Consider the following 27,958-nt stretch of genomic DNA (forward strand, 5'->3'; position numbering starts at 1 on the left):
TATGTAAAAATTTGTTAATAAATTCAATAGATGCAATGAACTTTTTTTTTAAATTCTTACAAAATGGTGATTTTATACATTTGTACAGAATTATTCTATGCTCTTGAAGAATACAGCTCACAAAAACAGTATTATATACTCTGTCAAACAAGTCTGTCACTAAATAAGAACAAAGAAAACTATAGGTATCCTTTTCTCTAGCACCCTAAAGAAAAGGATGCATATAGTTTTCTTTCTTCTTATTTACTGACAGACTTGTTTGACAGAGTATACCTTCAATTTTAGCTTTCAGCTTTTGAACCAACATTAGGCAGTGTGGCCGTTTGCGAGCTATCCAATCAATCCCGTTAAAAGTATTCCAATTTTGAATTTGGGCTCTCAAAGGGAAGCCGTTTTATGAATAGTCATGGAACTCGTTGCAATTCGAATTTGAAAATAGAACGAGCTGGCGAGCTTATTCGAAAAACTGACATAAAATGATTCTGAATGGTTTTAACTTTCTGAGAAGCAGAAACATCTGCAATCCATGCTACTAGGCTTAGAATATAGGACATTCTTACACAGATTGAGTCCCACGGTAAGCTCAAGAAGGCTTGTGTTGTGGGTACTCAGACAACGATATATTATAATATACAAATACTTCATACATAGAAAACATCCATAACTTAGAAACAAATATCTGTGCTCATCACACAAATAAATGCCCTTACCGAGTTTCGAACCCGGGACCAAACCGGGAACGGGGGGGGAAATCGCTCGCTCTCACTTTTTTCTCACCGCTTACTTGCTTTTGATGATACCAGTGCCTTTTTTTTTTTTTAATTATAAATGGGCTTACTCTTGACCACAGACTAGCCAAAGGCAAAGACGTGGCCTACGATGGAGTGAGCTCGCCCAGAAGATGCCTGTTCACTCTTGATTTGAAGGTTGCCGGGTTATATGAGCTCGGAAATATAGCCGCCGGCAAGGAATTCCACTCCTTGGCAGTGCGCATAAGAAAAGAAGAAGCAAAGCGCTTCGTGCGGATTCGTGGAATATCCACCAATACAGAACCTTAATACAGAACGAGAGCAAAGTCTCATTTAAAATAAACAAACCGTCACAGAAGAGATAAAAAGGCGATTGTGCACTATAAATAGTGAACCGGAACGGTACGGCATTAGCTTAACCGGATTGTGGGCTTCAGGCAAAACAGACGGGCGGGCGAAACGCGCGGCTGAAATAGTATTTTATGCAACAGGCGTTTAAAGGGAGGTCAAAAAAGACAAGTGGCGTGGATAACAATTTGAGGGAAGCCGAAAATTGTTATTAAGATGCCACGAGTATTTTTTGACTCTGTTAAACACCGTTGCATACAATAGTTTTTCTACGACCTCACGCACTTCGTTTTTAAGTTTTCTTTAATAACTTTGGTGAAATTCACAATGTTTCCTGTATTTTGCACTGTCAGCTCAACTGCCCAAAGCCTTCGTTATAACCACGGAAGTATAACTAAAGCATGGAAGCCATGCTAAAATAAGAGCTCGGTGACATGTATCTTACTCACACCACACTATTACCTTTTTTATATGAGCGAATGAGACAATATTCCACAACTTCTTTCGTTTTCTCGAAGGTTGTCCCTAAATGCTGATGTCAAAACGGACCTGGGGTCCATTTATTATACGGCAAAATTAAATATACGTTTGTCATTTCATACTCGGTCTCCATCTTTGACAACTGTACATAGTCGTATTATATTGGTTCGAGTTTTTAGCGCGACTTCAATGGTCGTCTTGACGATATTTATTTATTTTGTGAGGATTTCTGATAGATCGTGGAAAAAATAGCTCAGTGTATATTTGTGATAGTTCCAAGTTTCATTTCTGACTATGGCTTGTGTAATCAAGTGTTGCAAATCACATTCAGGAAGAAAAGAAAACACGCAAGAGGTTATATCATTTCATCGGTAAGTTTCTTGAGTTTTTGATAATATTTATTGATACGACCTGGCAGAAATATAAATGTACATATTAGTAGTTTATACAATTCAAATCTTATTCAATTCTGTATAGATTTTTGCATATTTTTTGGAAGTTTTCTCAAACTCGGAAAGGTTATGTTTTTTAGCATAGTGATGTGATGTGTTTTATCGACCTTGCAATAATAACCTATCAATATTCATACCTTAAAAACGCCATCAATGATTATTGTTCTTTGTTATGATTCTCTTGTTATTTAGCTATTTTACAAATTCAACTTTATATATTTCTTAGATTTCCGAAGAAGAAGACCGGAAACACGAAGTTCAAGGTGCGATGCTCGCGGTTCCTTTACTCCCAAGACTCCACCAAAAAAGAAGGCCAAGAAGCTGAAATGGAGCAGGCCCCCAGATGTCTCCCCAGGTGTCTACCTTTGACAATTGTACATAATCGTATTATATTAGATCAAATATCTCGGCGGTCGTCTGGCCGATTTTTAATTTAATTGTGTTTATTCCTGATAGATAGTTGATGATCCTGCTAAATTCTTATTTGTGATGTGTTCAAGTTCCTTGTGTGATTATGGCTTGTGTGATTAAGGACTGTAATTCACGTACATGGAGAAAAGAAAACTCCCAAGAACCTGCTGTGTTTCATTAGTGAATTTCGGTCAGTTATTGATACTATTATTTGTAGGATCTAAACAAAGCATAAAATACGATCTTTTCATAGTTTATATAATAACTACTACCATGTTAAATTCTGTTCTGAAGTTTCTCCAAACTGTTTTTAGGTGATGTTTTTGTACTAGTGATGTGTCATTTTTATCGACGTCCCGACATTAACTCTATTGACATTCTTGCATTGAAAAGGACATAAAAATGATTAATGATGATCAGGTATCACAGACTGGGTAAATGGTAATGTAACATTTCTAGTGAATTAAACTTATAGTATTTTTTAGTTTTCCAGAAATTCTCAAACATTATTAAAAAGAAACTAAAAATAGGTGAAACTATTGAAATAATAAATTTTGGTACCTACACTGCCGTTTTGTTTTATTTTCTATTTGATAGAGAAAATATTATTGAGGTAAGTATAAGTAGATTCTTGAGTGGTGGACTAGAAATTAATAGAGGGATGCTACACGAATTAAATTACTTAGGTCTTTGCGTAAGGAGAAGAGAAGAATGTATTTATTTGTTTTATACTCGTATCTCCCATCTTCTATTTTTTACAAACTATTTAGGCCGATATTACACTATCATAGAAATATAGTCATAGACAACATGCCGTCCTTTTTATTCACGTTACAGAAAAAGGGTGGCATACAGACCTATGATCAGAGATATAGGTATGATAATGTAATATTAGGACTTGGTAAGAGAAGAGAAGTGACCGTTTATGTAGGTAAGTACATAAACAAACCATTTATTTGCAATCAGTAGGTACGGTTAGCCAAGAAGGCAAGAATGTATGAATATATGACTTTCATAGCCAAAAAGCCACATAATAATCCAAATGAAATGTTTATATCAATATTGTATGTTTTCGTTACTTTTATATATATAACGTTAATATTATTTTTAAGTTGAGAACGTAAGTGCATATTTTATCGATAATTTAATCGACAAAGTAACATCCCTAGCTAACACAAAACCAGGGACCACCTACCAAAAAGAGAAATAACTAGCATATATCCATCCTTTTTCAATACATTATCTAAGTCATAAGGAAGTCAAGGATGAGTATATGCATTTTACACGAATTTTTATTAGGGGGGCTTGGTTATAACAATGCGTTGCCATGGTTACAGAGCCAAACAAGCGTTTTCAGTTTTTTTCGATACTGCGCGCAAGCGCGGAAAGCCGGCGGACGCTGGCTTTGGGGAATAGACTTTTAAATAGGGTTTTAAAGATCTATGCAAAACCCTGTAAATGACGAATACGGGAGTAGAAAAAACGCTTTTAGAGGTTAGGTAATTATTAATGTCGAACTGTTTTTACGTGTTAGAAGAACGTGAGTAAGACGTGTTTGAGTTGTTAATAAATAAAAAAGTAAATAAAGATATCGAGGGTTTACTGGTGAAACCCGATGACTTGAGCAGACTGATGGTTTTTGAAATTCGAACTATGTGCAATTTCCACAATGTTGTTATTTCAAGGAAAAAATTTATCGGGTTTCACCAGTAAACCCTCGATATGTAGGTATAAAATTACACGATTTTTACACATACTTAATTAAGTTTTTAGTAAACTTCCAAGGTTTCAAGGGCGGCATTGTCCCCGTGGTCTCGGTCAGAAGGTCGGAACAGACTGGCTGAAGTTGATATCAACATCTTCTAGCTGTATTTTGTAGCTGTAGTACGAAAAACACGTATAATAATAGTTAACACTGACCATATTTTTCACCCATTCCTAGAGAAGTCCTCTTTTGAGTCAACTTTTAAAATTTCAATCTAATTTATTTGTCTATTCTGCTGTTTTATATTCTGTAAGGTAATTTAAAGCCAATTTTTCTCATTCATGGCACCCGCTCTCGGTTTTTTCGCACGTAAATAACCCTCTGATTTTGACATGAAGTACCTTTAAAACGACTCATCCTACATTTAAGTGGGCCCTGCAGTTGACAGATAAATTCGGAAACGTTTTTAGGGTTCCGTACCTCAAAAGGAAAAAACGGAACCCTTATAGGATCACCTTGTTGTCCGTCTGTCCGTCCGTCCGTCCGTCTGTCAAGACCCTTTTTCTCAGGAACGCGTGGAGGTATGAAGCTGAAATTTATATCAATTACTCAGGTCTACTGTCCCTTGAAGCTGTGAAAAAATCAAACTTCTAAGCCAACGCAATCAAAAGATACAGCCGTTTATGCCGCAAATTTTCGACACTTGCAAGGGAATCAAAACCTACAGGGTGCTTCCCGTGAACTCAGAATCTTGAAATTTGGTACGAAGCAACGTCTTATAGCATAGATAAAGGAAAAATTACGAAAACCATAAATTTTTAGTTACATCACATAATATATATTTTTTTAATAATGAACGAACTTTGTAAACCTTGCAGGTTTGTACGGAACCCTCGGTGCGCGAGTCCGACTCGCACTTGGCCGGTTTTTTAAATTATAAGACTAAGGTTGGGGTTTAATTCAAAAATGGTGTTAAATTGACATATTTGGATCATTATGTTTCCGATTACGAATAATATCCTCTACTCTGTATATATAGTAACAAAAGTGGATCCGGTATATTCATAACTTTATTCGATTCACGTATTTTTTAACTAAGGTAGTCGAATGCCAAACGAAATAGGACTAAACAAGTTTTGTATGAAGTTATTTATTTCGCTGTTTTTTTTTTACTTCCAAAAATCACATGTAAGTAACAATTTAAATTTTTACATTTTCGTTATCGAAACACGATACCAATACAAAATTCGCCTTTTCGCAAAACCTTTTTTACAGCCAAAATTTTGTATCAAAAACTTTCAAGTGGATAAATGTCATGCTTCATAACTGCCCGTGTGTATAATTTTACATTACACTAACTAGATTGGCACGCCTAGATGGAACTAGCTCTAGCCTTCGTCTTGCCGTCCTAGGTTGCCTGGATCGATTACACGAAGCCTTGACGATCTCACACCCATTACTATCTTTTAAAAGATAAGATTTTAAGTAATAATAATTTAAACTGCGTCCTGTAACACAGGGTTTCCTAGCTCAGGACACAGGGTCGCGATTTTCTGTAATTGTTAATTTATATAATAAACTTTTTTCATTTTCATTTTTTTTTTCAATTTTTAAGTAATAACTTTAAGTAATATTTTTTAGGGAAAAAATAGACGCATCAGTATCATTTTATTGTCGTGTGGGCGTTGGGCTGGCAACCTGACACTGCAATATCGCAGTTTCATTCAAATCAGCTTATTATAGTTGTTATGTGCATGATTTCAAAATGTTTTATTTAAAATAAGTTGAAATTCAATTGTATTCAGAAAAATAATTTCTAATAGTTAAAACGGCGCTAAAATGTTAATGTTGCTATATTATAATACTTTATACTAAAGCTCCACACGTCTAACACGTGGTATGATTTATAATATCCAGGTCTCAGCTTCCCGGTTAACACCCGGATAAACCGGGAAAACTAATAAATAACTTTCGCACAGAACTGAGTCGGCTGCCGACGAATTCACTTGTAAGGCCAATTTTTATTGAGCTCCATTTACTAGATTATAGGGTGAACAGCGTTTAGTTTTAGGAAAAGTATTATCTAATTTCCTGTATGTAAGATATTGTCACACACTGTTGAAGTTCTTTGCGTGTTGTAACCCCCGATGCTAAAACGACGGGGTGTTATAAGTTTGTCGTGTCTGTCTGTATGTGGCATCGTAGCTCCCGAACGGATTAACCGATTTCGATTTAGTTTTTTTTTGAAAGCTGAGTTAGTCGGGATTGTTCTTAGCTATCTTTCATAAAAATCAGTCAACTATGTCGGGGCTTTTTCGAAATTTAAATTTTGTGGTTAGGTTATTTAATATAATATAAAATGATGAGTATGAAAGCTCTAATACTTATTTATTTATTATATTTAATTGTAAAGATTTACTAACAAAATTGTATGGTCTAAAATATGTTTTTATTATTATCATTTGTATGTCTTAATATCTCACGACCATAATGGGCTCCGGACCTGTAAAAGGCATGCGTGGGAGGGAAGCTAACAGCACAGTGAGCACATCACCCTTAAATAAATAATAATAAATAAATCTTAATTCTTATGTGAGAAAAAAAATCATAGGACATTCTTACACAGATTGACTGAGTCCCACGGTAAGCTCAAGAAGGCTTGTGTTGCAGGTACTCAGACAACGATATATATAATATACAAATACTTATATACATAGAAAACATCCATGACTCAGGAACATATATTATATCAGTGCGTAGCAGGCAGGGGCACTACGCGCTAGGCCAGACCGGTCGTCGATCCTTTTACCCTTAAATGCATGACCTTGGCAACTATTTGTTCAAATTTGAAATTTGACATGTTGTCAATAGTCAAAAATATATGATGCATATATATGTCGCAGTAAGATAGATAAAGCCGTTATATAGTTATAACCCTAGGGATATAGTTATATGTCGTAACATAGTTAAACGAAAGCGATTAATTGCTATCTTACTAGGAATATAACTATAATACGTTACTAGTTTAGTGATATAATTATATGACTGGATTCAGTTTAGTGAAATGATTGTAGCCAGGATTACGGCGGTGCGGCGGAGGTATTAACCCTAGGGATATAATTATATGCCGTAACATAGCTAAACGAAAGCGATTCCTTACCATCTTACTAGGGATAATATATTAGGAATAATATATTATAATTATAATACGTCTCTAGTTAAGTAATATAGTTACATTACTGGATTAAGTTCAGTAGTATAATTGTAGCAGTGTAGTGCGGGGATGCAGTGGAGACGGGGGCGGGAGCTTACCCGCTACCACAAGGCAGTCGTTCGGCATCAGTTGTCGTTCACGTCACGGTTGAGTTTTCGTGCATAATTATTTATTGAATTTTCGCCACTTTTTCTGTGATATCGTTATGTTACGGCATATAATTATATCACTAGGGTTATAACTATACCTCCGCCGCACGGCCGCACTCCTGCCTACAATCATTTCACTAAACTGAATCCAGTCATATAATTATATCACTAAACTAGTAACGTATTATAGTTATATTCCTAGTAAGATAGCAATTAATCGCTTTCGTTTAACTATGTCACGACATATAAATATATCCCTAGGGTTATAACTATATAACGGCTTTATCTATCTTACTGCGACATATACATCACTATGCCTTTAAGGGTTAAGACACGTTAGTCTAGAAGATAGTGGTGGATACTTTCGCTAATTCTAATCTTCACAAATTAATACGAAAACGAAATGTCTCCAATACAATTTACACCAAGGATTTTGTTTTGCAGTGTACCCGTAACTCCCGGTTAAAACCCGGGTAAACCCTCGGCTAATAAATAACATTTTCATACAGCTGTCGCGAATTCATTTCAAATTTGTCGCGCAGGGTTGGCACTAGGGATTGCTAACCGGATCGTTTATTATCCGGCCAGATTCGGTTTTTTAACCCCCGACGCAAAAACCACGGGGTGTTATAAGTTTGACGTGTCTGTCTGTCTGTCTGTTTGTCTGTCTGTGTGTGTGTCTGTCTGTGGCATCGTAGCTCCCGAACGGATGAACCGATTTAGATTTAGTTTTTTTTGTCTGAAAGCTGAGTTAGTCGGGAGTGTTCTTAGCCATGTTTCATGAAAATCGGTCTACTATGTCGCGGTCGGGGGTTTTTTCAAAATTTTAATTTTGTGGTTATTTATAAAGACGACTAAAGTAGTGAATTGACAGATTTTTGTAGTTATGATTTTTGATTTTTTTACAGTACAATAATACGTGAATACTTTTCAGTAAAACGTATACGAGTACGAGTACACTGGCAGTATCACAGGCATAACAGCAGTGTGTATGTATGGCATAACAGCAGTGGGTATGTTTTATATAATTGTAAATCGCAATTTAAAAAACTTAAACCTACAAATGTTTTATTCGTTCTTTGTTCTGACTTCCTTCCGTGTTGTCTAATTTACATTATCAAAATAATAAAAAACGCGTGTTAGATGTATTTATGTTTTATCGGATCCGGCGACTGGATATGATGATTATAACCGGTTTCGGTATCTCTTAAAAAGTGCCGGATCCGTCCGGATTACCGGTCCCGCCGGATCGGATTAAAAATATCACAATCCCTAGCTTGGCAGTTTAAATGAGATTTAGCAAATTAAATTATTGCTTTTTAGCGAAATACAAAACAGGCAATATATTTCTAAATATACTCGTAATTATTATAATTTGTAATAAATATTTCTCCCTTATGTTTTTCTTTTAGGAAACTATATTTTATAGTTGTGTGAAATAATGTGTTCTTTTTCTCAAAGAAATAAATATATCTATCTATCTATGAACAAAATAAGTAGATGTAATTTGCGTTGGATTTCTAATTTGGAATTTCAAGTTTCTCAGACTAGTCAGTACCTCTTTCTATTTCGAAATATTATATTCGTTTGCCTTGTGTGCCAAGACAGCCACGCGTTGGGTAAGTACCACAAATTGTAAGGCGCAAACTGTGTTTGACATTATCCGATATCGGATGTAGAACCGATATCCCATAGATAGTGGCTATCTTTAATTTTTGCCTTTGAAATCCTTCCATCCGATATCGGATCGGATAATGTGAAAACGCACTAAAGCTGATAGTCCACTATCATATGTTTATCATAGAAATATGATCATAGGTCTGTATGCTTCCCTTTTTCTCCAACGTGAAGAAAAAGGACGGCATGTTGCCTGGCGTGAAGAGCTTGACGCCTTCGTAAGGGGGCTGGTGGGAGACTTCAGGAATACGTGGAGGAATTTGTGGGAAGCCTTTGCCCAGCAGTGGGACAATAGTACGTAAGGTTTTACTGTTAGTACTAATTGTAAAATAAACAAATAAATAAAATAAACAATATGGGCTCTTAATAAATATGTTTGATTAATTGTGGCAGCCCTAGTGTGGGCGCAGCTGGTTGTGACTGACGAGTTACGGCACTTATGTCATTTCTGGTTAACAAAATAATTACGGCGTAATGACGTCATCATTCAAACACACTAACGCTTTATTAATTAATCGTATTTTGTTTACAGTCAATGTACAGTGGGCCAAGGAAGTGGTCTACCAGTTTTGACAAAAGTTTCCGTGAGCTCCAGCGATCGCTAAGTTTAACTTGACACATGGCATGACGTAAATATCGAATATAGACAGAGCAATTGTCACTGACATAATATTATTACATACATACATACATACATACAATCACGCCTGTTTCCCAGAGGGGTAGGCAGAGATCACGGATTTCCATTTACTACGATCCTGACAAACCACTTTTGCTTCACACACTTTCATAACGTTTCTCATACACGCTCGTCGGTTTCGAGTACTTTTGACCTGGCCTTTTTGCAATATTTCCCCGATTTGAACAAGAAAAGTTCGCCTAGGTCTTCCACTTCCAACTGACCCTTCCACTCTTTTTTCATATACTTTCTTCGTTACTCTCCTCTCATCTCATAATATTATTGCAAGCGGAAATCGCCCTTGTCTCATGACGTTCAAACGAACTTCAACCGTAGGGTGGTAAACCACATTTTTGGTCGACTGTACTGATTTAGTGCGAAAAGGGTTTCCTTCGTATGTTTCCGGAAACGTTCGTATTTGTCATGCTAGTTCAGTCAATGCCAGTACATCTTGTACTGAGACTGACAGAAATAGCATGACACGTTCGTACCTTTCCGTAACAATACGAAGGCAAATCTTTTAGGACTACATAAGGCCTCGTAGCCGAATGGCATTTTTTTTTTTTTTTTTATGGGATAGGAGGCAAACGAGCAGACAGGTCGCCTGATGGTAAGCGATCACCGCCGCCCATGGACACCCGAAACACCAGAGGTGTTGGAGGTGCGTTGCCGGCCTTTAAGATGGGTGTACGCTCTTTTCTTGAAGATTTCTCCGACGCCAAACGAAAGCGATACGCCGCTGGCTCTGTCGCGCCAATACGCAAGCGCGATAGAGATAGATATCTACTAGCGCTTCGTTTCGTGAGCGTTTCGTGAGCGATTGTGCCATTCGGCTAGCCACCCTGTATTCTGACATAAACAAATAATTGTTAATATTTCATGTTTTATACATTTTGGGTGGTCTGATTTTAACATCTTCTTGGTTTCAGGTTTAACTCAGTAAAAGACAAATGAAGTCCAAGAAAAGAAGTATTTCGGAATCGTAAAAATAGTACATTACTACAGAGGCCCGGACAAAGGGGGTTGCCGGCCGAAGACATATAGACGGCCTAACGAAGCGAGGCCGGATAGGTCTGAGGCGGGCAACCCCATTTCCCGCCGAGGTATGTATAGTGCTTTTCTCAAACATGGTATGAAATAAATAAAGTCTACTGAAAATAGTAAATCTGGATGGCTGTATCTCCTAAACGGTGCGTCGTAGCGCAAAAATAATAGAATTTTCGTTCGCATACGCTTATAAAAAAACAAAAAGTTAAAAAAAAATTAAAAAAAAACGAAAAAAAAATTTTTTGTATGAAAACGCACCCAAAATCAAATATTGTCTAGGGCCCGTACCAGTTGCAGTCGGCACGTCTATAAAGCCCCTTATAGTTTTTTTTTAATTGGCTAAATACCTGGATGTTATGTCACAATTATCTGTGTTTGGAAATTAAAAAAGAGGACTTTGCCGGCCTTGGCCTGCAAGGTTTGTATGAAATTCCATTATCTATCAATCGTCCTAGCCGCACCTGCAACGTCATACTTCGCTGCCAATTATAAGGCACATAACATCAATATTTCATACCATGTTTGAGAAAAAATATATGCTTGTCTAGATGACGCTACTACACCTTTGGTTGATTTTCGGTTAAATGGCGCTAGTATTCATAGGTATTTACTAACTTTAACACATAATATATAAGACGAAGGATAGAAGCGCTGGTAGCCTAGCGGTAAGTACGTGCGACTTTCGTTCCGAAGGTCGCGGGTTCGAACCCCGGCTCGCACCAATGAGTTTTTCGGAACTTATGTGCTAAATGTCATTTGATATTTGCCAGAGTTGCTTTTCGGTGAAGGAAAACATCGTGAGGAAACCGGAATAATTCCAATAAGGTAGATATAGTTATAGTTACCCTTCGGGTTGGAAGGTCAGATGGTAGTCGCTTTCGTAAAACTAGTGCCTACGCCAAATCTTGGGATTAGTTGTCAAAGCGGACCCCAGGCTCCCATGAGCCGTGGCTAATGCCGGGATAACGCAAGGAGGATGATAAGAAGGATATATGAGTGAAGTTGTCAAAACTGAGCAGGCAATGCAACAACAATGTTACTTTAACAAAAATCCTCAATATGTTCACGTCGTAAATTATTGTCAGTCATAAAAAAACACGCTGTATATATCTTGGTAATAGAACAGCTGTGTTACGGACACAACTTAAAGTTCCTTAATAAAATGCTTATAAAACTTTTAAAGTAGATTAGGGCAATGAAAGTTCATGTTAAGGCACTAAGGCGCGGCAATAACCTTGTAATGGGTTCCGTGTCTTAAGGCACTAGTCACACTACGGGCGAGGAAGCGAAAATAGAATGTAATTTATTTATCTTATACCTTTCAACAAGCAATTCTTGTATATTTATTTATTTATTTATATATACCGACGATCTCGGAAACCGCTCTAACGATTTCGCTAAAATTTGTTATGTGGGGGTTTTCGGGGGTGAAAAATCGGTCTAGCGTCTAGATCCCGAAAAACGCGAATTTTCAAGTTTTCATGCGTTTTTCTTTCGCGTTACTAAACGTCAAATATGATCGTTAATTTAGCCCGCTTAGCTCAGTCGCACGAGGTCGGTCTAATGTTCGCAGATAGATCGCAGATGTCAGGGTTTCGAATCCCAGTCAGATTTTTTTTTTGTACTTATAAGAGTTTTTTTTATGTAAAGACGTGATATAATAAAATAGAACCTAGCGAAGCTCGGTCGCCAGATATTTACCAATAAAGTGAATATGAACATGAATAGCGAATCATGACGAGTTAAAGGCTCGACAATTTTATTGTTGCCAGTGTCGTCGTGACGTCGAGAATTGTCGCCCGACAGTGACACTGAGTGATAAATAGTGTTACTTTTGGACATTCTCAGAAATTGGGACCCAGAATTAGTGACAGTTGTTACCAAAAATTAACTCGATGTCAGTTTTGTGACGCGATAGAGCGACTGTGTAAACGCGGCTATTCATTACAAAATGGGCTACGTCAGCCAGCTGAGAGCTTACGACCGACGCACTCATTAGTCAGTATGTACAAACCAATATTAAAAAAAAAATGTATGAGTCTCACGGGAGTTTTGTAGTTAAAATGTACAAACCCGTTCGACGACGAATCTAGTTTTCTGCACTTGGTCGAAAACAACCCAATGGGCATATGGAGTATACGGTACCAAATAACATGTTTTAAAACATCAAAGATTAAGGCTTAGTTTGCAACTTTAATCGCTTCTCGCTCATAGGCGGTGGAACAGGTACCTTAGGAACGCCATTACCCTCTTATCCGGGTTAAGAGGGTAACTGGCCATCAGGACTCAATTACGACAAAATTTAGCACATTGTTAGAGATAATTGGATATTACTCGTACTGAACTGACCCTGTAAGTTCGTATATGGGTAATATATCTAATCTAATCTAATCTATCTATCGATGGTGTCAACAAAGTTGTATGCATGTATTTTAGATCCAGCCTAGATCTCAGCATCAGTTTAGATTTTTTTAATAAAGAGGAGAAGGAAGCAAGTTTTTTTATCGTTTTGATTGACTGGTTACAAAAGAAGGAAAGAAAACGTTTCTTTGGAAGACCTTCTAAGATCAATCAATCAATCAATCAATTATTTATTCGTGATAACTACAAAGATGATGAAGATGGACCTCTCCGATTCAGTATTTTTTTTTGTTATTGTAAATGGGCTTACTCTTGGCCACAGACTAGCCAAAGGCAAAGACGTGGCCTACGATGGAGTGAGCTCGCCCAGGAGATGCCTGTTCACCCTTGATTTGAAGGTTGCCGGGTCATATGAGCTCGGATATAATATAGCCATCGGCAAGGAATTCCACTCCTTGGCAGTGCGCATAAGAAAAGCGTATTCATTCTTGCTTTAAAGAGACCGAGGTCATATTTTTATTCTTTATTCAGGGAACTCTGATGGTGGGAGCGCATTCCATTTCATTAGAGTATGCACCACAAAAGATTAGGTCAATTCATCTTAAAGATTGCAACGCATCTCTAACCGCTTTGGTGTTTCGTTTCGTGTGATTGCATACCATCAGGCGACCTTGTCATTTGCCTCCCATTGCATAAAAAAAACCTATTTTTGTTTTGTCAAGTTTAACAAGAATAGAAAGTAAATGAAATTTTCATTCTAGTTTATAGAAGAATAATTTGTAAAAGATTTACGAGTGCCGATCCACCTGAATTGGTTTTCAGGTCGGTTAGCTGGCTGCTCGCCAGATGGCGCTGATTCAGGTCGCCATTGCGGATACCCGGATAACTGGCTACCCGGTTAAACAAACCATTGGCTTATACAGTGTGTAAATATAATACGCCGAATCTCTCAAAAGGTTGTTAATATAAGACTTAAGAAATGAAATTTAGATAAAAAGGCGATCAATTTACACTTATAATTGAAATCAAAATTTTATCCATACCTACAAAATAATTCGGCCCGCAATGTAATGCAAACACACTCGAATTAAATGCTCGTTGTCAGTTACTTTTAAAAGCTCATATCGCGTATGTAATACCATCAACTGTCGTCGCAACCATGTTAGGAGAAGGTAGAAGGAACTGCTGAGAAAATTTCAAAAAAAGTATTATGGGGTGAAAATTACGTGTAACTTATAAACACCTCTTAATGACAACACTAATGAATTATGTCTGGTTTAATTTATCGCCCGTATAATGCTTAGACACTGTATAATACCGGGTGGGGCCTGTAACAAAAGCAAAAAATTAAACTGTAGGCTGTATTCCTTACACTGACCAACATTTCTCCAGCGACTTTTAAAAATAACTTGTATTTTGTTATTTATCACCTTTGAAAGCTTTTCCTAAGAGGCAATGTACTGCGAATTCTGTTAAGTCTAATGTGTGACTGACAACGTCAATGACGACAATAATGGCGTCCATTGAAGCTAATATTTATTTTGTATGAAAAATTAGAAAATTAAAGACTTCATAATTTTTAAAAGTCGCTGAACAAATGTTGGTCAGTTTAAGGAGTATAGCCTACAGTTTAATTTTTTGCTTTTGTTACAGGCCTCACCCTGTATAATATCAGGTAATATAGAGGTAGAAAGCTTGTTTGGACACAACAGTTCAAAAGTTATAGCTCGGGAGCGGTTGCCGAAATCCAATTAATACGAGTTAGTGGATTCGGATAGTTGGGATCATCCTCCTTGCGTTATCCCGGCATTTGCCGCGGCTCATGGGAGCCTGGGTCCACTGTGACAACTAATCCCAAGATTTGGCGTAGGCACTAGTTTTACGAAAGCGACTGCCATCTGACCTTTTTTTTTTACGGAGTGGGAATGCTGTTACGCACGATGTGTGGGACTCGCCGTTTCTTTCCCCTCCCCTAGCGAGAGGGGGGAAAATTGGCCCTACCCACTCAACCCACTCCGGCGTTCCATCCTCTTTGCCGTTCGTGAGGACGCGCTGGGATCGATGTATGTGTCATCATGTCATTCACCACGGCGCCCTCCGGCATTGTCCGGGCTTGCGGCCAAGGCACCCGCATACTGCCATCTGACCTGCCAACCCAAATGGTAACTAGGCCTTATTGGAATTAGTCCGATTTCCTCACCTTTGCCTTGGTAAGCAAGTAACAAATAATTAATTTACTTATTAAATTGAATTGAATTGAAAATGACATTTCGCACATAAGTTTCGAAAAACTCATTGGTACGAGCCGGTGTTTGAACCCGCGACCTCCGAATTGAAAGATACCGGGTTACCCTCATCTGGCAGAATAATTTTGGCCAGAAACACACTTCGCATAACATGTTTCGCAGTACGACTATAATAGTATATTGTATTATAACTACTTGCATATATACTATTTGGTGTGGTCTGGTAGGGAAATAAGTCTCGGAATAAATAGAACACACGGATAGTGTACCTACTTATGAGTTCACACAGATCCTTTACCACCATACATACATATCTAGTCCATCTCCACTATATGTTTGCTCAGGAGATATGAAGTCGCGTCCAGTTTGCATAGAAATCCCTAAAACTTTGCTCAATGTGGGTATCTATATACTCCTATTTTTAATTAGCCGGAATTATTGTAAACAAAAGTGTGGCCAGTGCTATAAAAAAATTGCACCATTCGAGGTATCAAAATTGCCGATATTTTACAGGTTTATTCAAAATCTTTACATATTCCATTACACAAATAATGACTCTGTTAAAACGAAAATAAATTTCAACACTAAACGTTTTGGTATATTTATTGAAATTAAAAAGCCGTTTTCGTCGGGTAGTTTGTTTATTGCACTGGTATCACTGTGGAAATGTACCTGGGCGACCAAGTAGCGGCCCGCTAAACATTATTTTTCAGCAACTTTTAAGACTAGGTGGTAGTGAATTTTAATAGCTAATTAAAACCGTCTTCAAATGCGATGGTGATAATATGGTGGTTATAAATTTAATTATTGGTTTTGTAAGTATCTGATATGACAGAACTTCGTCAATTTTGGACCAATTTTTATAATGACTTGCATGGGATCATAATATAATATAACAGTCATTGTGTTCGATCGCTTCACGATTTTAAGTATGTAATAGAGTGACCGTTAATAACTAGTTAAAAGTAATTTGATTTTCTCTCGGCCCTTAATATGAGAACCCCTGACTTGAGCTGCACGTGTTACTTTGACAGTGACAGCAGTTTGTTTACGTTTATTCCGTTCAATTCGTAATTGGATTATAGGTACATCTCAATAACTTTGCGAAATACGAGCGCTTACCTCAAATTTTCTTGGTTGGCTTCAAGTGTAGACTATAGGTGTAATGTTCAAATAATTTTCGCAACCTTATTCCACTCTGATTTATTTCGAATCGGTACAATTTATAAATGAGCGCCTGAAATTTCGATATTTATGATAGAGATAGATAGAAAGAGACGGAGTTTTATGAAATAGGGTAAGTGTAGTGCAGTGTAGAAGTACGTGTAAATATAGTATCTTACTGATATTTATTTGGTGGAAGGGCGCCGGCGACTGTCTGACGGCAGCGACCCACTGCGCCAGGGTCAAGGATCTGCTTGTAAACCAAAGATTTTAAGATCAAGGATATGGCAATTCCTATAGTTCTGACGTTTTCTTTTGGGCGCCCAGGTGAAATGCTACAACGCAATGCTTGTTCGAATCACGCGCGCATCATGGTCGCAAAGATTTCAGGCTTCTTTTGCATTGATAATTTCGCAGAAAACTTACTTGGCATTATTACTACCACGCATACGACACATTTGGCAAAATATTGTTTCCAGAACATTACTTTGGTCGACTTTGATTTAACATAATTTTATGTACCATAATAATTGTACTATTACAAGAGTCATTTTGTTTTCTATTCACAATACATGAGAGGGCTTATTAGTATAACTAATTTTATGCAAGTCATCCAATTGATACTGATTGAAGTAGTACTCAATTGATTAAATAGATATGGTATCTGTAAATATTGTTTGTATTTAATTTATGCAACTTAATTGTACAAATTGTGGGGAAATATGTGGATAAATAAAGTATTGCACTTGGATTTCACAATGTTGTGCAATCTATATTAATCCTTTTATTAAGTTGATAAATTAAAATAATTGTGCCTTCAAATCTCAGACTCTTAAAAATACAAAATGAGGGTAAGTAACACATTATGTAACGTGCATTAGGGTGATTTCGAAAGTGGCACCAAATCACCATTATTTCCATCATATCAAGATTCTATTTTCGGAATTACCAGAGCATTTCTGTTATTCGGAATTACCCTTATGCACCTTGTCTTTAAGGATACATCGTCGGAAAGTTGAGCATTAAAAGAGTTGGTTATCAGTTATACCTACTATTTTATTACCTACCTATTATTATTTTATATCATATTCTTACACACATTGACTGAGTTCCACAGTAAGCTCAAGCAGCCTTTTGTTGTACATTTACTATATTATATTTACAGTTCAGTATATGGTGAGAAGTACTACCTACTTTATGTGCCTATGTAGAAACTACAAAGGTCCTTTACTTACTGTAAAACGTCGTAAGAATGACACACCTACAAAGGAGGAATTGGTAACTAATGCCGATTTAAAAAATAATTTTATCGCCATTCATTTCGAACTGCCCCATTTTCGCACTTGTACCGTAATGTACTATTTCATGCGACATTAGGTTTTAGCTTTCATCATACTTACGCTCCAGTAGCCTTACCATGACTTTTTTGAGTTAAAAAATACGTTACGTTTTCAGTGAGAGTTACGGAAAATGTATGGAAAAACTGAACAGCGCTCCAAGCGGAAACGCTCACGTACTAAAATTTTCATCGGTACCATAAGTTATTAACGTGTTTACTCCGAGTTTTCAATACGTTCCTAACTTTACAGCTAAGGCGCTCTCTTTCTAACTTTATGAAGTCAATAGAACCAGAACTATTTGACAGTCTCTAGTGAAAACTCAATACTTTACGTGAGTAATCATTGACAGTCACTAGCGTAAAAGTAAACCACCAATTCACTGTGATGTGTCATTCATTACTGTCAAATTATATAACAATCCCACAACATTTTCACTATTATATTTGCAATTTTAAATACAATTATGACTAATATGTATTAATTTATAATATTACGTGAAATTCAAGAACAGCTTAAATGTAGCAGTTAGTCAGTAGTTCGATAAAAAGATAAACCAGTGATGAAACCAGTGCTTGATACTTTTACAAAGGTAATGAGTTATATTTATTCATCATTTAGTACTGTTTAGCTACAGTTGAGATGATTATATTGCTTGCTTTTAGAAAAAGAAGTTATTATTGAAAACAATATTTCCATGCAAGCCGTATGGTATTCAGCAAACCCAACGTAGAAGATTGTTCAAATTGATAAGGAATGAGGCAGTTACGAATCAACTGATTACCTACACCAGCAGGCAGTACCAATTCATAGGCATTTTTGTTCCTCAATGCACAATACGTGTACCCATCCATAGTCACCATAACACCATATCTCGTGGGTATATATTAGAAGTGAACCAAAGGAAAAAACTTCAAAAAAATTATCCTATTACTGAAATAAAGTATATCATTCTGTGACTTTGTTTATTTTGTGATATTCTTGAGTAACAGGCTAAGTATTTAATAAATTGACGTGAAACGAAAACTTAAAACCTAAAATTCAGCGTTTCCGTACATATCAAACATCAATTACAACGACATCGACATAACGACTAAATCTAAGGTAAGGTATGGAACTTTTGAAGGCCATTATGTGATGTATATGAAGATTATAATTTGATACAAAAGTGAGAGCATAGTGAAAAGAATTTTGAAACAAGTAAAAATTATATCCCATTATTAAAATTATATCCGATTATGATAACGTCGTTATCGTAGCTTAGCTATCTCTATCACTTTTCCGTATTGACGTGACAGAGCTAGACTGAATTTCGATCGGCGTCTAGCGTCAACGATTGACATTTCAGCTAAGTCCTTGTGTCAAAATTGTCAAAGCTAATTTTTTTTTAATTTATTGGGAGCATTGGCAACTTGGCCATCAGCTCAAACATACAATATTTAATACAACATACAAATAACAGGAATAACAATTACCATGTTAAACATAAAAGTAATAATTGCACACATGAACCTACAATTCTAAGGACGGATAACTCCGAAGAAAAACTTGTGATTCCATCATCCACATTGATAGCTTTGTCTATGACCTCATCCACTAATCTCCCGTCAGTCGGATCGAGGTGTCCGTGGCGAAAACATCTCCAGAAAAATAAGAAAATATGCCTACGTATGCGTTGTCAAATTGTGTAAAAATGACAACAATCGAAAGAAAAAAAAATACGGAGCAACTTTTCATGCGTAATTTAATACTTTATCACGTTATTATGCGTAAAATCACAATATTAATTAATGTTCATAATTGTAAACCAACAAACTGCAAAACAAGAGTGTGACCAGTATTTTTTTTTAAATAGTGTTTGCACACGGCGCACTGAGTCATTATTATTTATTAAAAACAAGATATTTCTAAGTTTCAAGTAAAATAATTAATTTTTGATAAATTAAGTGAAGAATTGATTTTCTTTTGACCTGAATTATAATTATTTTGATTTTAAATCGTGTTTGCACATCGAAAACCGTCTGCCATTGCTGGCTTGAAAGGTCGCCACCAAGCCATAAAATAAAATTAAAGAAAAAACGTCCGCCATTGTTGGGTCACAGCCGGTCTTCAGTGAGACTCCCTCTGTTCTATTACTACTCTGTGATTGCACATATTGAAATGCTAAACTTATGACTATTTAGTAACTACACAAAACAATGTTTTATGAATGAAAAGAAGTATTTTTGAACAATTACTAAATTATTTACAAAGCGCCAATAGTGTGCATAATAAATTCATAAATTACAGGGTATAATTTTGGATATTTTAAAAGAGCCTTCAAGTTGATTTCCCGGTTCTTTGCTTGGCTGAAAATCCCGGGAATTCTCGGTATTTTCGGTAGGTACCGGTATTTCCCGGGAGCAAACTCTAATAGGGATAGGGATAGGGTTAGGGATAGGGATAGGATTAGGGATAGGGATAGGGATAGGGGTAATCGGTCGGCAAGCGGTAATTGTAAGCGATAATGCGAGAAAGTACTTTTTACCCACCGACAATAGTGTCGAGATACGGGCTATGTGAGTTCTGTTGTATGTAGTTTCCCCAGTGCATATAGAATATATTCTGTCAAACAAGTCTGTCAGTAAATAAGAACTAAGAAAACTATAGGTATCCTTTTCTCTAGCACCCTAAAGAAAAGGATGCATATAGTTTTCTTTGTTCTTATTTACTGACAGACTTGGTTGACAGAGTATACATATCTACTCGTACCTACTACCTACGCTGTGGTCGCTGTGTAACATTTCTACAATCATTGCAAGCATTTCTTTAAAGACAATAGTAATATGAGTAATCGAAAAAATCGCAGACAAACGTCTGCATAGAAACCTACGGATCCAAATGAAAATTTTATTTTTTGTACATGTTTGAATAAGGATTCTTTTATTACGCGGGCGAAGCCGCCGGCAAAAGCTAATTCTATATATGATGCTATGTACCCTTTTTCTGCAAATAAAATATTTCTATTTCTTTACTACTCGAGAACATCACAAATAAACAAAGTCAATTAATGAAATACTTTATTTTAGTAACAGGATTATTTTTTTGGAGTTGAGGTTCCTTCCTTTATTGGAACACTTCTATACATATACCTGTGATGATCATGGCCAATAATACCATTAAGTGCATCGCGGAACAAAAACACCTATAAATTGGTACTGCTTCCGAAGGTAATGAGTAGCGTATCTGCCACAGTGCCACAGTATTCATATTAATTGAACTATCTTCCATGTTGACTGAATACCATACGGGTTTGTTCGGAAATGTTGATTTCAATAATAGCCTCCATCATCTTTCTGAAACCAAAAACTGCTTTGAGCAATAATAATTATAATCATCTCAACTGTAAATAGTACAAAATTATGGCCAAAAATAACTCATTACCTTATTTGATTTGTTTACTGGTTTATGATGAATTTCACGTAATATTATAAATTAATACAATATGTTAGTCATAATTTTATTTAAAACTGCAAAAATAATCGTGAAAATTCCGTGTGATTTTTGTATACTTAAGTTGACAGAAATGTCACGTCAGAATGACTTGGCCTATGGTTTGAGGCCTACTACCGAATACCGAAGTTATCGAAATGTGGACATGCGTCTCTTTTACTCTTATCAGTATGAAGTGAAAGAGGAAGAGTCCCTCAATGCGTATGTTTCGGAATTCGCAGTAGACCCTATATTGACAGATTTCGATAGGTAAATTTATGGAGATTAGAGGTAAGGAGCGAAAGCTTTAAGTATCAGAAGTGCACATATAAAAGAAAAGATAGGTGGCACTGGAATAGCAGGTACATAAGGGTTTGACAATTTCTTAGCCTTCTCGGTAGTGACCCCGCCTACGGAGCAAGAGGTCCCGGGTGCAAATCCTGATAAGAGCTTTTTTATTTTTTTCTACTACATAATATCTTTTCCTGGATTATTTTATATTTTTAAATACATACATACATACAATCACGCCAGTATCCCATGAAGGGGTAGGCAGAGCACATGAAACTACTCAAGTTCCAGTGCCACTTTTGGCAAATAAGGGGTTGAATGAAAACGAAATTGTGACATTGCAGTGACAGGTTGCCAGCCTCTCGCCTACGCCACAATTTAACCCATATCCCACTGTCGCCTTCTACGACACCCACGGGAAGAAAGGGGGTGATGAAATTCTTAACCCGTCACCACACGGCATATTTTATAATTTTAATATCAAAAAATATTTTGTTTTGTTACAACTTTTCGAAATTTCATTCGCAAGACTTACAACATTACCTAAGAATCCTAAGATGGGGCAAACAATGTAAAAGGGCTTAAGTTGGCATTTTTATTAATAAAACAATAATTAAACACAATTAAAATACACAAAATGAAAATTTAAAAAAAAATCAAAATTCAAAAAGAACGCTGTCAGGATCGAACCTGAGAACATCTGCATACGAAGTCAGCAAGATGTAGTACCACGGGACTACATCTTGACTTGTTCGGTATAACGAAATCAGCCTAGAGAATAGAACGTCTAATGTCATGTCACGTCGCTGATCATTGAGCAAGACATGAGAGATTTGTAACCTCAATTACAAGGCATCAGCCGGTCATTTTTGCGACTGTTCTACTTCGACAGATTTTCCTCCTTACCTCTATTCTCCCTGGGTAAATTACATTTACTTATGATTTTAGTTCCATCGCGTAAACACCAGAGGCGTAGCATTCGTCTATAGTTCTTTCTCCGTTTATTCATAAACTTAGAAAGGGACAGAAGCAGCTTCTTTGGAGTGAAGTTAGGTACAATATAATGTAAACAAACGTAAACTCACTCACTTTCTAAGTAAAGTAAAACGGCTCTCACTTGGGCAGCCCATGGTAACGGTACAGTTGTGTATCGACAATTTCTATGGAGTCTGATTGCACAAATTGCAACGGAATGCGTTTTGCATTGCAATTTGATTCAAATTAGACGACGCTATGGATGAGCTTATACAAGGTGCTCGCGAGGAACCCATATAACTTTAACGGTATATTCTTGGTCACATTTTAAGACTAAAATGTCATATAAACTTTTCTAGATTTCGTCTAGTTTCAGAGTTATTGCCAATTTAATAAAAACATTTCCGTATTGTTACTCAGTAGAAAAGGTTTCTTAACGGCGCTGATGCGCAATTGTGCAGCATAGTCTCACAGTAGTCATTGATAGATGTCAAAATGTGACAAGAAAAACTTCCAAATAATTTGGTTTTTAGAAAAATAAATGAAGGAACTCATTTTAATTGCCAACTTTATGGATAAAAAAATTTTATGTGAAAATACGTCCAAAAAAGTAAAAAAAAAAAAAACAAAAAAAAATGTTTTTTTTTGGCGAAAAATTTTAAAATTCATATAACATTTTTTCTTTCTTTTTGCCTCAGAAACGCGTGGTTCAAGTTATGCGGGTTCCTCGCGAGCACCTTGTATTCAAACAGCGTACATCAATGTTTATGTGCATATCCTACTAATATTATAAATCCTCATACAGTGGTGTCGGGTTTAAAATTTCACCCCCCCCCCTTTCCTCTCATGGTAATTGAAGAGTCGACTGTAAGATAAATAAATAAATAAATATTGGGGACCCCATATAACCATAATCGGTCGCCGTTCCTACGCAAATCCTCCTATTTTGTGTACACACAGGTCTTCGGGTCTCAATGTTTAGTCGCAGTACGGTCGACGTTTAGTCGCGGCGACCCAAATGGGGACGATTGGTAACAGGCACAAATGGTCACAGAAGTGACAGAAGTGTGCACTACGCGTGCACACATTGTTACCGTTTGGCGACTACTTTCCGAAAATCATTCGTTCATTTCATTCTTTTCAAATGGCGACTGTCAGAGACGTCAAAGTAAAAAAGAAATAAAACCATTTGACATTAAAATGTAATGGCGTAAGAATTTGTTAAAGATAAATATTGTTTGCATTTGTAATATAATGTGGGCTAATTACCATGGCCAATTAAATTGCTCGAGTGATTTCATAAAATAAGTCTAAATTTATCAACGCGCCATCAATTTACCTCAGTTTAACCAGTAATAATATTATTGACTACTCGGTGTTTGCGTGTTATCTATATTGATTGGTGAAGTTTTAGTGCTCCGGTGCATACACTATACTGAAATATTAAAAATAATGCCTAGAAAACCAATAAAGTTGTTAAAATATGGATTAAGACGGTAATATTCCATGTAAAAAACAGTCGCCAAACGGTCACCAAACGGTCGACAAACGGTCGCAAAATGGTCGCAGCGTACACGCGTGACCGAAAGCTGTTTTCAAAATAGCGTAATTCTTGTATTATTTTTTTCCAGGTATCCTCAAACTTTATAAACAATTAAATATGCCGTCGTACTCAGTTGCCCTCACTAAAGAAGATTAAAAAAAAAATGTAACGTGCGTACCGAGCTGCTGGGTTGTAAAGGATCGGGGATCATATTATTATGGTCTTCTATAGAGCAACTAGTATTTTGCGGCATTTCACAATTGACACTTGTTGAAGTAGTCGTCAATAATATTACTATCAACATTAATTTCAGCGATCTGTACTTCTTTTGTCAAGATTTTTGTATAGATAAGTGTCTACAAATTTGTAATGTTAAAGATACATAAATAAAACGTAGTAGAGTAAATAAAATGTTTTTTTTTGTAACCCAAACAAAATACTTGTAGATACGAGTGCGGAAAAGAGGGAAATCGATACGAGTAGCGATAAATTAATACACGAACGAAGGGAGTGTTTTAAATCGACACGAGTTGTGAATGTCCTTTTCGCACGTGTATCGTATGACGATTTTCAGTACCTAAATCCAAGCTAAGAGTTTCGACCAGACAAGAAATGAATCATTGCTTGATTTGCTCGCACTACTGCGTGTAAAAAGCAGCATCTGTACTGAAAAAAACTATCATTGCGCAACAGAAATTCTTTTAATATCACAGTAAATACTCTATTTCATTTGATTCCTACTTTTATTGTGTAAAGCAACACTGCACTTCATTTTTATCAATAAGAATTAAAAATTATATATTTAATACATTAAGTAACTATAAAGTGCTTATCTATTTGTATTATCATTCTGCACTTTTCTTAACTTTCCCACATTTCTATAAAATGTCGAAGAGTGCTTAAATGGTCGTCGTCGTTTATTATTATTTAATTCGCTCATATTTAAATGATTCAAAGCAACCAGTCCACAACTTCACAAGAAAGTTTGAGAAACCTTCGTATTTCAGATTGTCATTTGCGGTTACAGTGGTTTAGGAGCAGTTCGGTAATCAGACCTACACATGTGTGTACAAATTCTGTCAATGTCACTGTCAGAAACCGTTCTGACAGTGACAATGACAGCCACAAATTCGTCCACATGTTGTTACCGTTATGTGTGCAAACGTCGACTAATAAAGTGTCGTTAAAAGTCATTCTGACAGTGACATTGACAGCCACAAATTCGTACACATTTTGTTACCGTAACGAGTGCACACGACGACTACACTTTGTTATTGTAACAATACGGTCGCATTGTTTGCACGACGTTACCACGCGTTATGTCACATTTGACAGTTAGTTACTGATTTGAAGATTTTGCGACTGAAATGGTTGTATGGGACACCTTATACAGATCAACTTAGCCCCAAACTAAGCAAAGCTTGTAATATGGGTGCTAAGCGACGATATACATACTTAAATAGATAAATACATACTTATATACAAAGAAAACATCCATGACTCAGGAACAAATATCTGTGCTCATAATACAAATAAATGCCCTTACCGGGATTCGAACCCAGGACCGCAGCTCAGCAGGCAGGGTCACTACCGACTGAGCCAGTCCAGTCGTCAGATAGTTTCATAACATGGCGTCATCCATACTAATATTATAAATGGGAAAGTGTGTGTGTCTGTTTGTTTGTCCGTCTTTCACGGCAAAGCGGAGCGACGAATTGACGTGATTTTTTTAGGTGGAGATAGTTGAAGGGATGGAGAGTGACATAGGCTACTTTTTGTCTCTTTCTAACGCGAGCGAAGCCGCGGGCAAAAGCTAGTAGTTCATAATCGTTAAGTTCCTAGTGCATTTATGGAACCTTATAAATAACTGACTCATTTAATTTACAAATGTAACGATATTGACCTTGACGGATTGTTATTCATATCTAAAGCATACAACAGATAAAGATCGTTATCAGCGTGCTGTATTGGTGGCAGAGTATGGTTGACAAAAAAACAAATACACAAGTATTTAAAACACTACATATACTTAACAAATTATGAAATATATACATATTTATAATTACTTAGCCAAATTACATCGAATAAATAACTAAAATTTGTTAAACATATTTGGCTGTCAGTCGTTTACGTCGATTAGAAAAAATCCATTTTAAATAACTAAATGACCTTTCTACGTTGACAGAAGTTACAAGAAGGTTGTTATAAAATCTAGGTATTGTGTATCCATACTGTGAATGAAGATACTGGGATTATTCATGTACTTCATTACACTCCTCCGTGCTCGTCTTACTTCGTGCACTAGGTACTTTTGACTTGAACTACTTGAATAACAATTCTAGATAATTAGTCGTATCTAGAGTGCATTTGATTATTTGGATTTAAATGATATAATTACACTTAGCGTAATGTATTTTTATGGCATACATAATTAATGTCATTTGACGTATATTGTTTTAAAAATATAGGTGTAATCCTAATAAGGTAAGTATTTATTTTGTAGTTAAGAACAAAGTGAATATTTAAATGTATTTGTTTTTCTTTGCCAACCGTACCACTTGCCACGAAAAGTGCACCCTGATAACGATCTTTACAGATAACAGTTAAATAAACCATTGCATATAAATGCTCGTGCCACGGCAATAATATTACAGAACGGTACGGCCATCTGCAGAGAGGACACATTTCGTAAAACAATCAAAAAGAGTATGGCTGACAAAGTGGCATTAGTGACAGGGTCCAACCAGGGAATCGGATTCGCAATCGTAGAAGAATTACTAAAAAGAGGAGTAAAACATGTCTATGTGACATCTAGGAACGAACAGAGAGGTATAGATGCAGTCAACAAGCTTAAAGAAAAAGGTCTGAACCCTCTATTTCATCAGCTAGAAGTCACTGATGCAGACAGTGTCAAAAAATGCGCTGCTGACTTGAAAGCAAAACACGGTGCCTTGGATATACTTATCAATAACGCTGGTGTTATTGTTGAAGATTGGGAGAAAACTACATATGAGGACGCGCTTCGAGTTATAACAACTAATTACTACTCTATTCTGAAAATCCAGGAGCATTTCTTTCCGATTCTGAATCAAAACGCAAGAGTGATAAATATTTCTAGTGACTGTGGACATATTTCTAACCTCAAGAACAAAGAATGGATAGCAAGATTGACTAAGAAGGATCTAAAGAGAGATGACGTCGATTCATTTGTTACTTGGTTTTTAGAGTCAGTCAAAAAAGGTTCTTTGAAGAATGAAGACTTTGTACAAACTCAGATGCTCGCTTACAGGATCTCTAAGGTGGCGTTGTGTGCGTTGTCTATTGTACAACAAAACGAGGTTGACAGGAACATCTCTGTAAACTCTTTACACCCTGGAGTCGTGCAAACATCGATGACGAATGGCAGTGGTCTGCTTACAATGGAGGAATCCAGCAAGGCCCCGACATATTTGGCCTTGGATGTGGACCAGTCGGTGAAGGGACAGTACTTTTGGTATGATAAAGAAGTGATAGATTGGCGGAATCCGGAACTTCCACTTTATTGTGATTATAATGTGCTAAAGAAGTATTTGTAATTCATATTATAACACTTTTTCTATAAAATGTACGAAAGATTTATAGTTAAATATGAGTAAAAATGTTTATATTATGTCAACCCT

General features: G+C 36.4%; 2 protein-coding genes across 2 annotated transcripts in view; one reads left to right on the forward strand and one right to left on the reverse strand.

Moving 5' to 3' along the window:
• The window catches only part of LOC125237656 (inactive dipeptidyl peptidase 10), a 240,822-nt gene that overhangs the window by 68,025 nt on the left and 144,839 nt on the right, over window positions 1-27,958 (reverse strand). The window lies entirely within an intron of this gene.
• On the forward strand, window positions 26,944-27,948 carry LOC125237654 (carbonyl reductase [NADPH] 1-like). The gene has a single exon (XM_048144782.1). It carries the CDS (start codon window positions 27,008-27,010, stop codon window positions 27,872-27,874), a length of 867 nt encoding a protein of 288 aa, XP_048000739.1. The 5' UTR covers window positions 26,944-27,007; the 3' UTR covers window positions 27,875-27,948.

The sequence above is a fragment of the Leguminivora glycinivorella genome, chromosome 22 (genome assembly GCF_023078275.1).
Source record: "Leguminivora glycinivorella isolate SPB_JAAS2020 chromosome 22, LegGlyc_1.1, whole genome shotgun sequence".
In the NCBI taxonomy this organism is placed as follows: domain Eukaryota; kingdom Metazoa; phylum Arthropoda; class Insecta; order Lepidoptera; family Tortricidae; genus Leguminivora; species Leguminivora glycinivorella.

Bases quoted from the DNA above. Each gene is read 5' to 3' on its own strand.
- LOC125237654 (XM_048144782.1), top strand. From the start codon at position 27,008: ATGGCTGACAAAGTGGCATTAGTGACAGGGTCCAACCAGGGAATCGGA.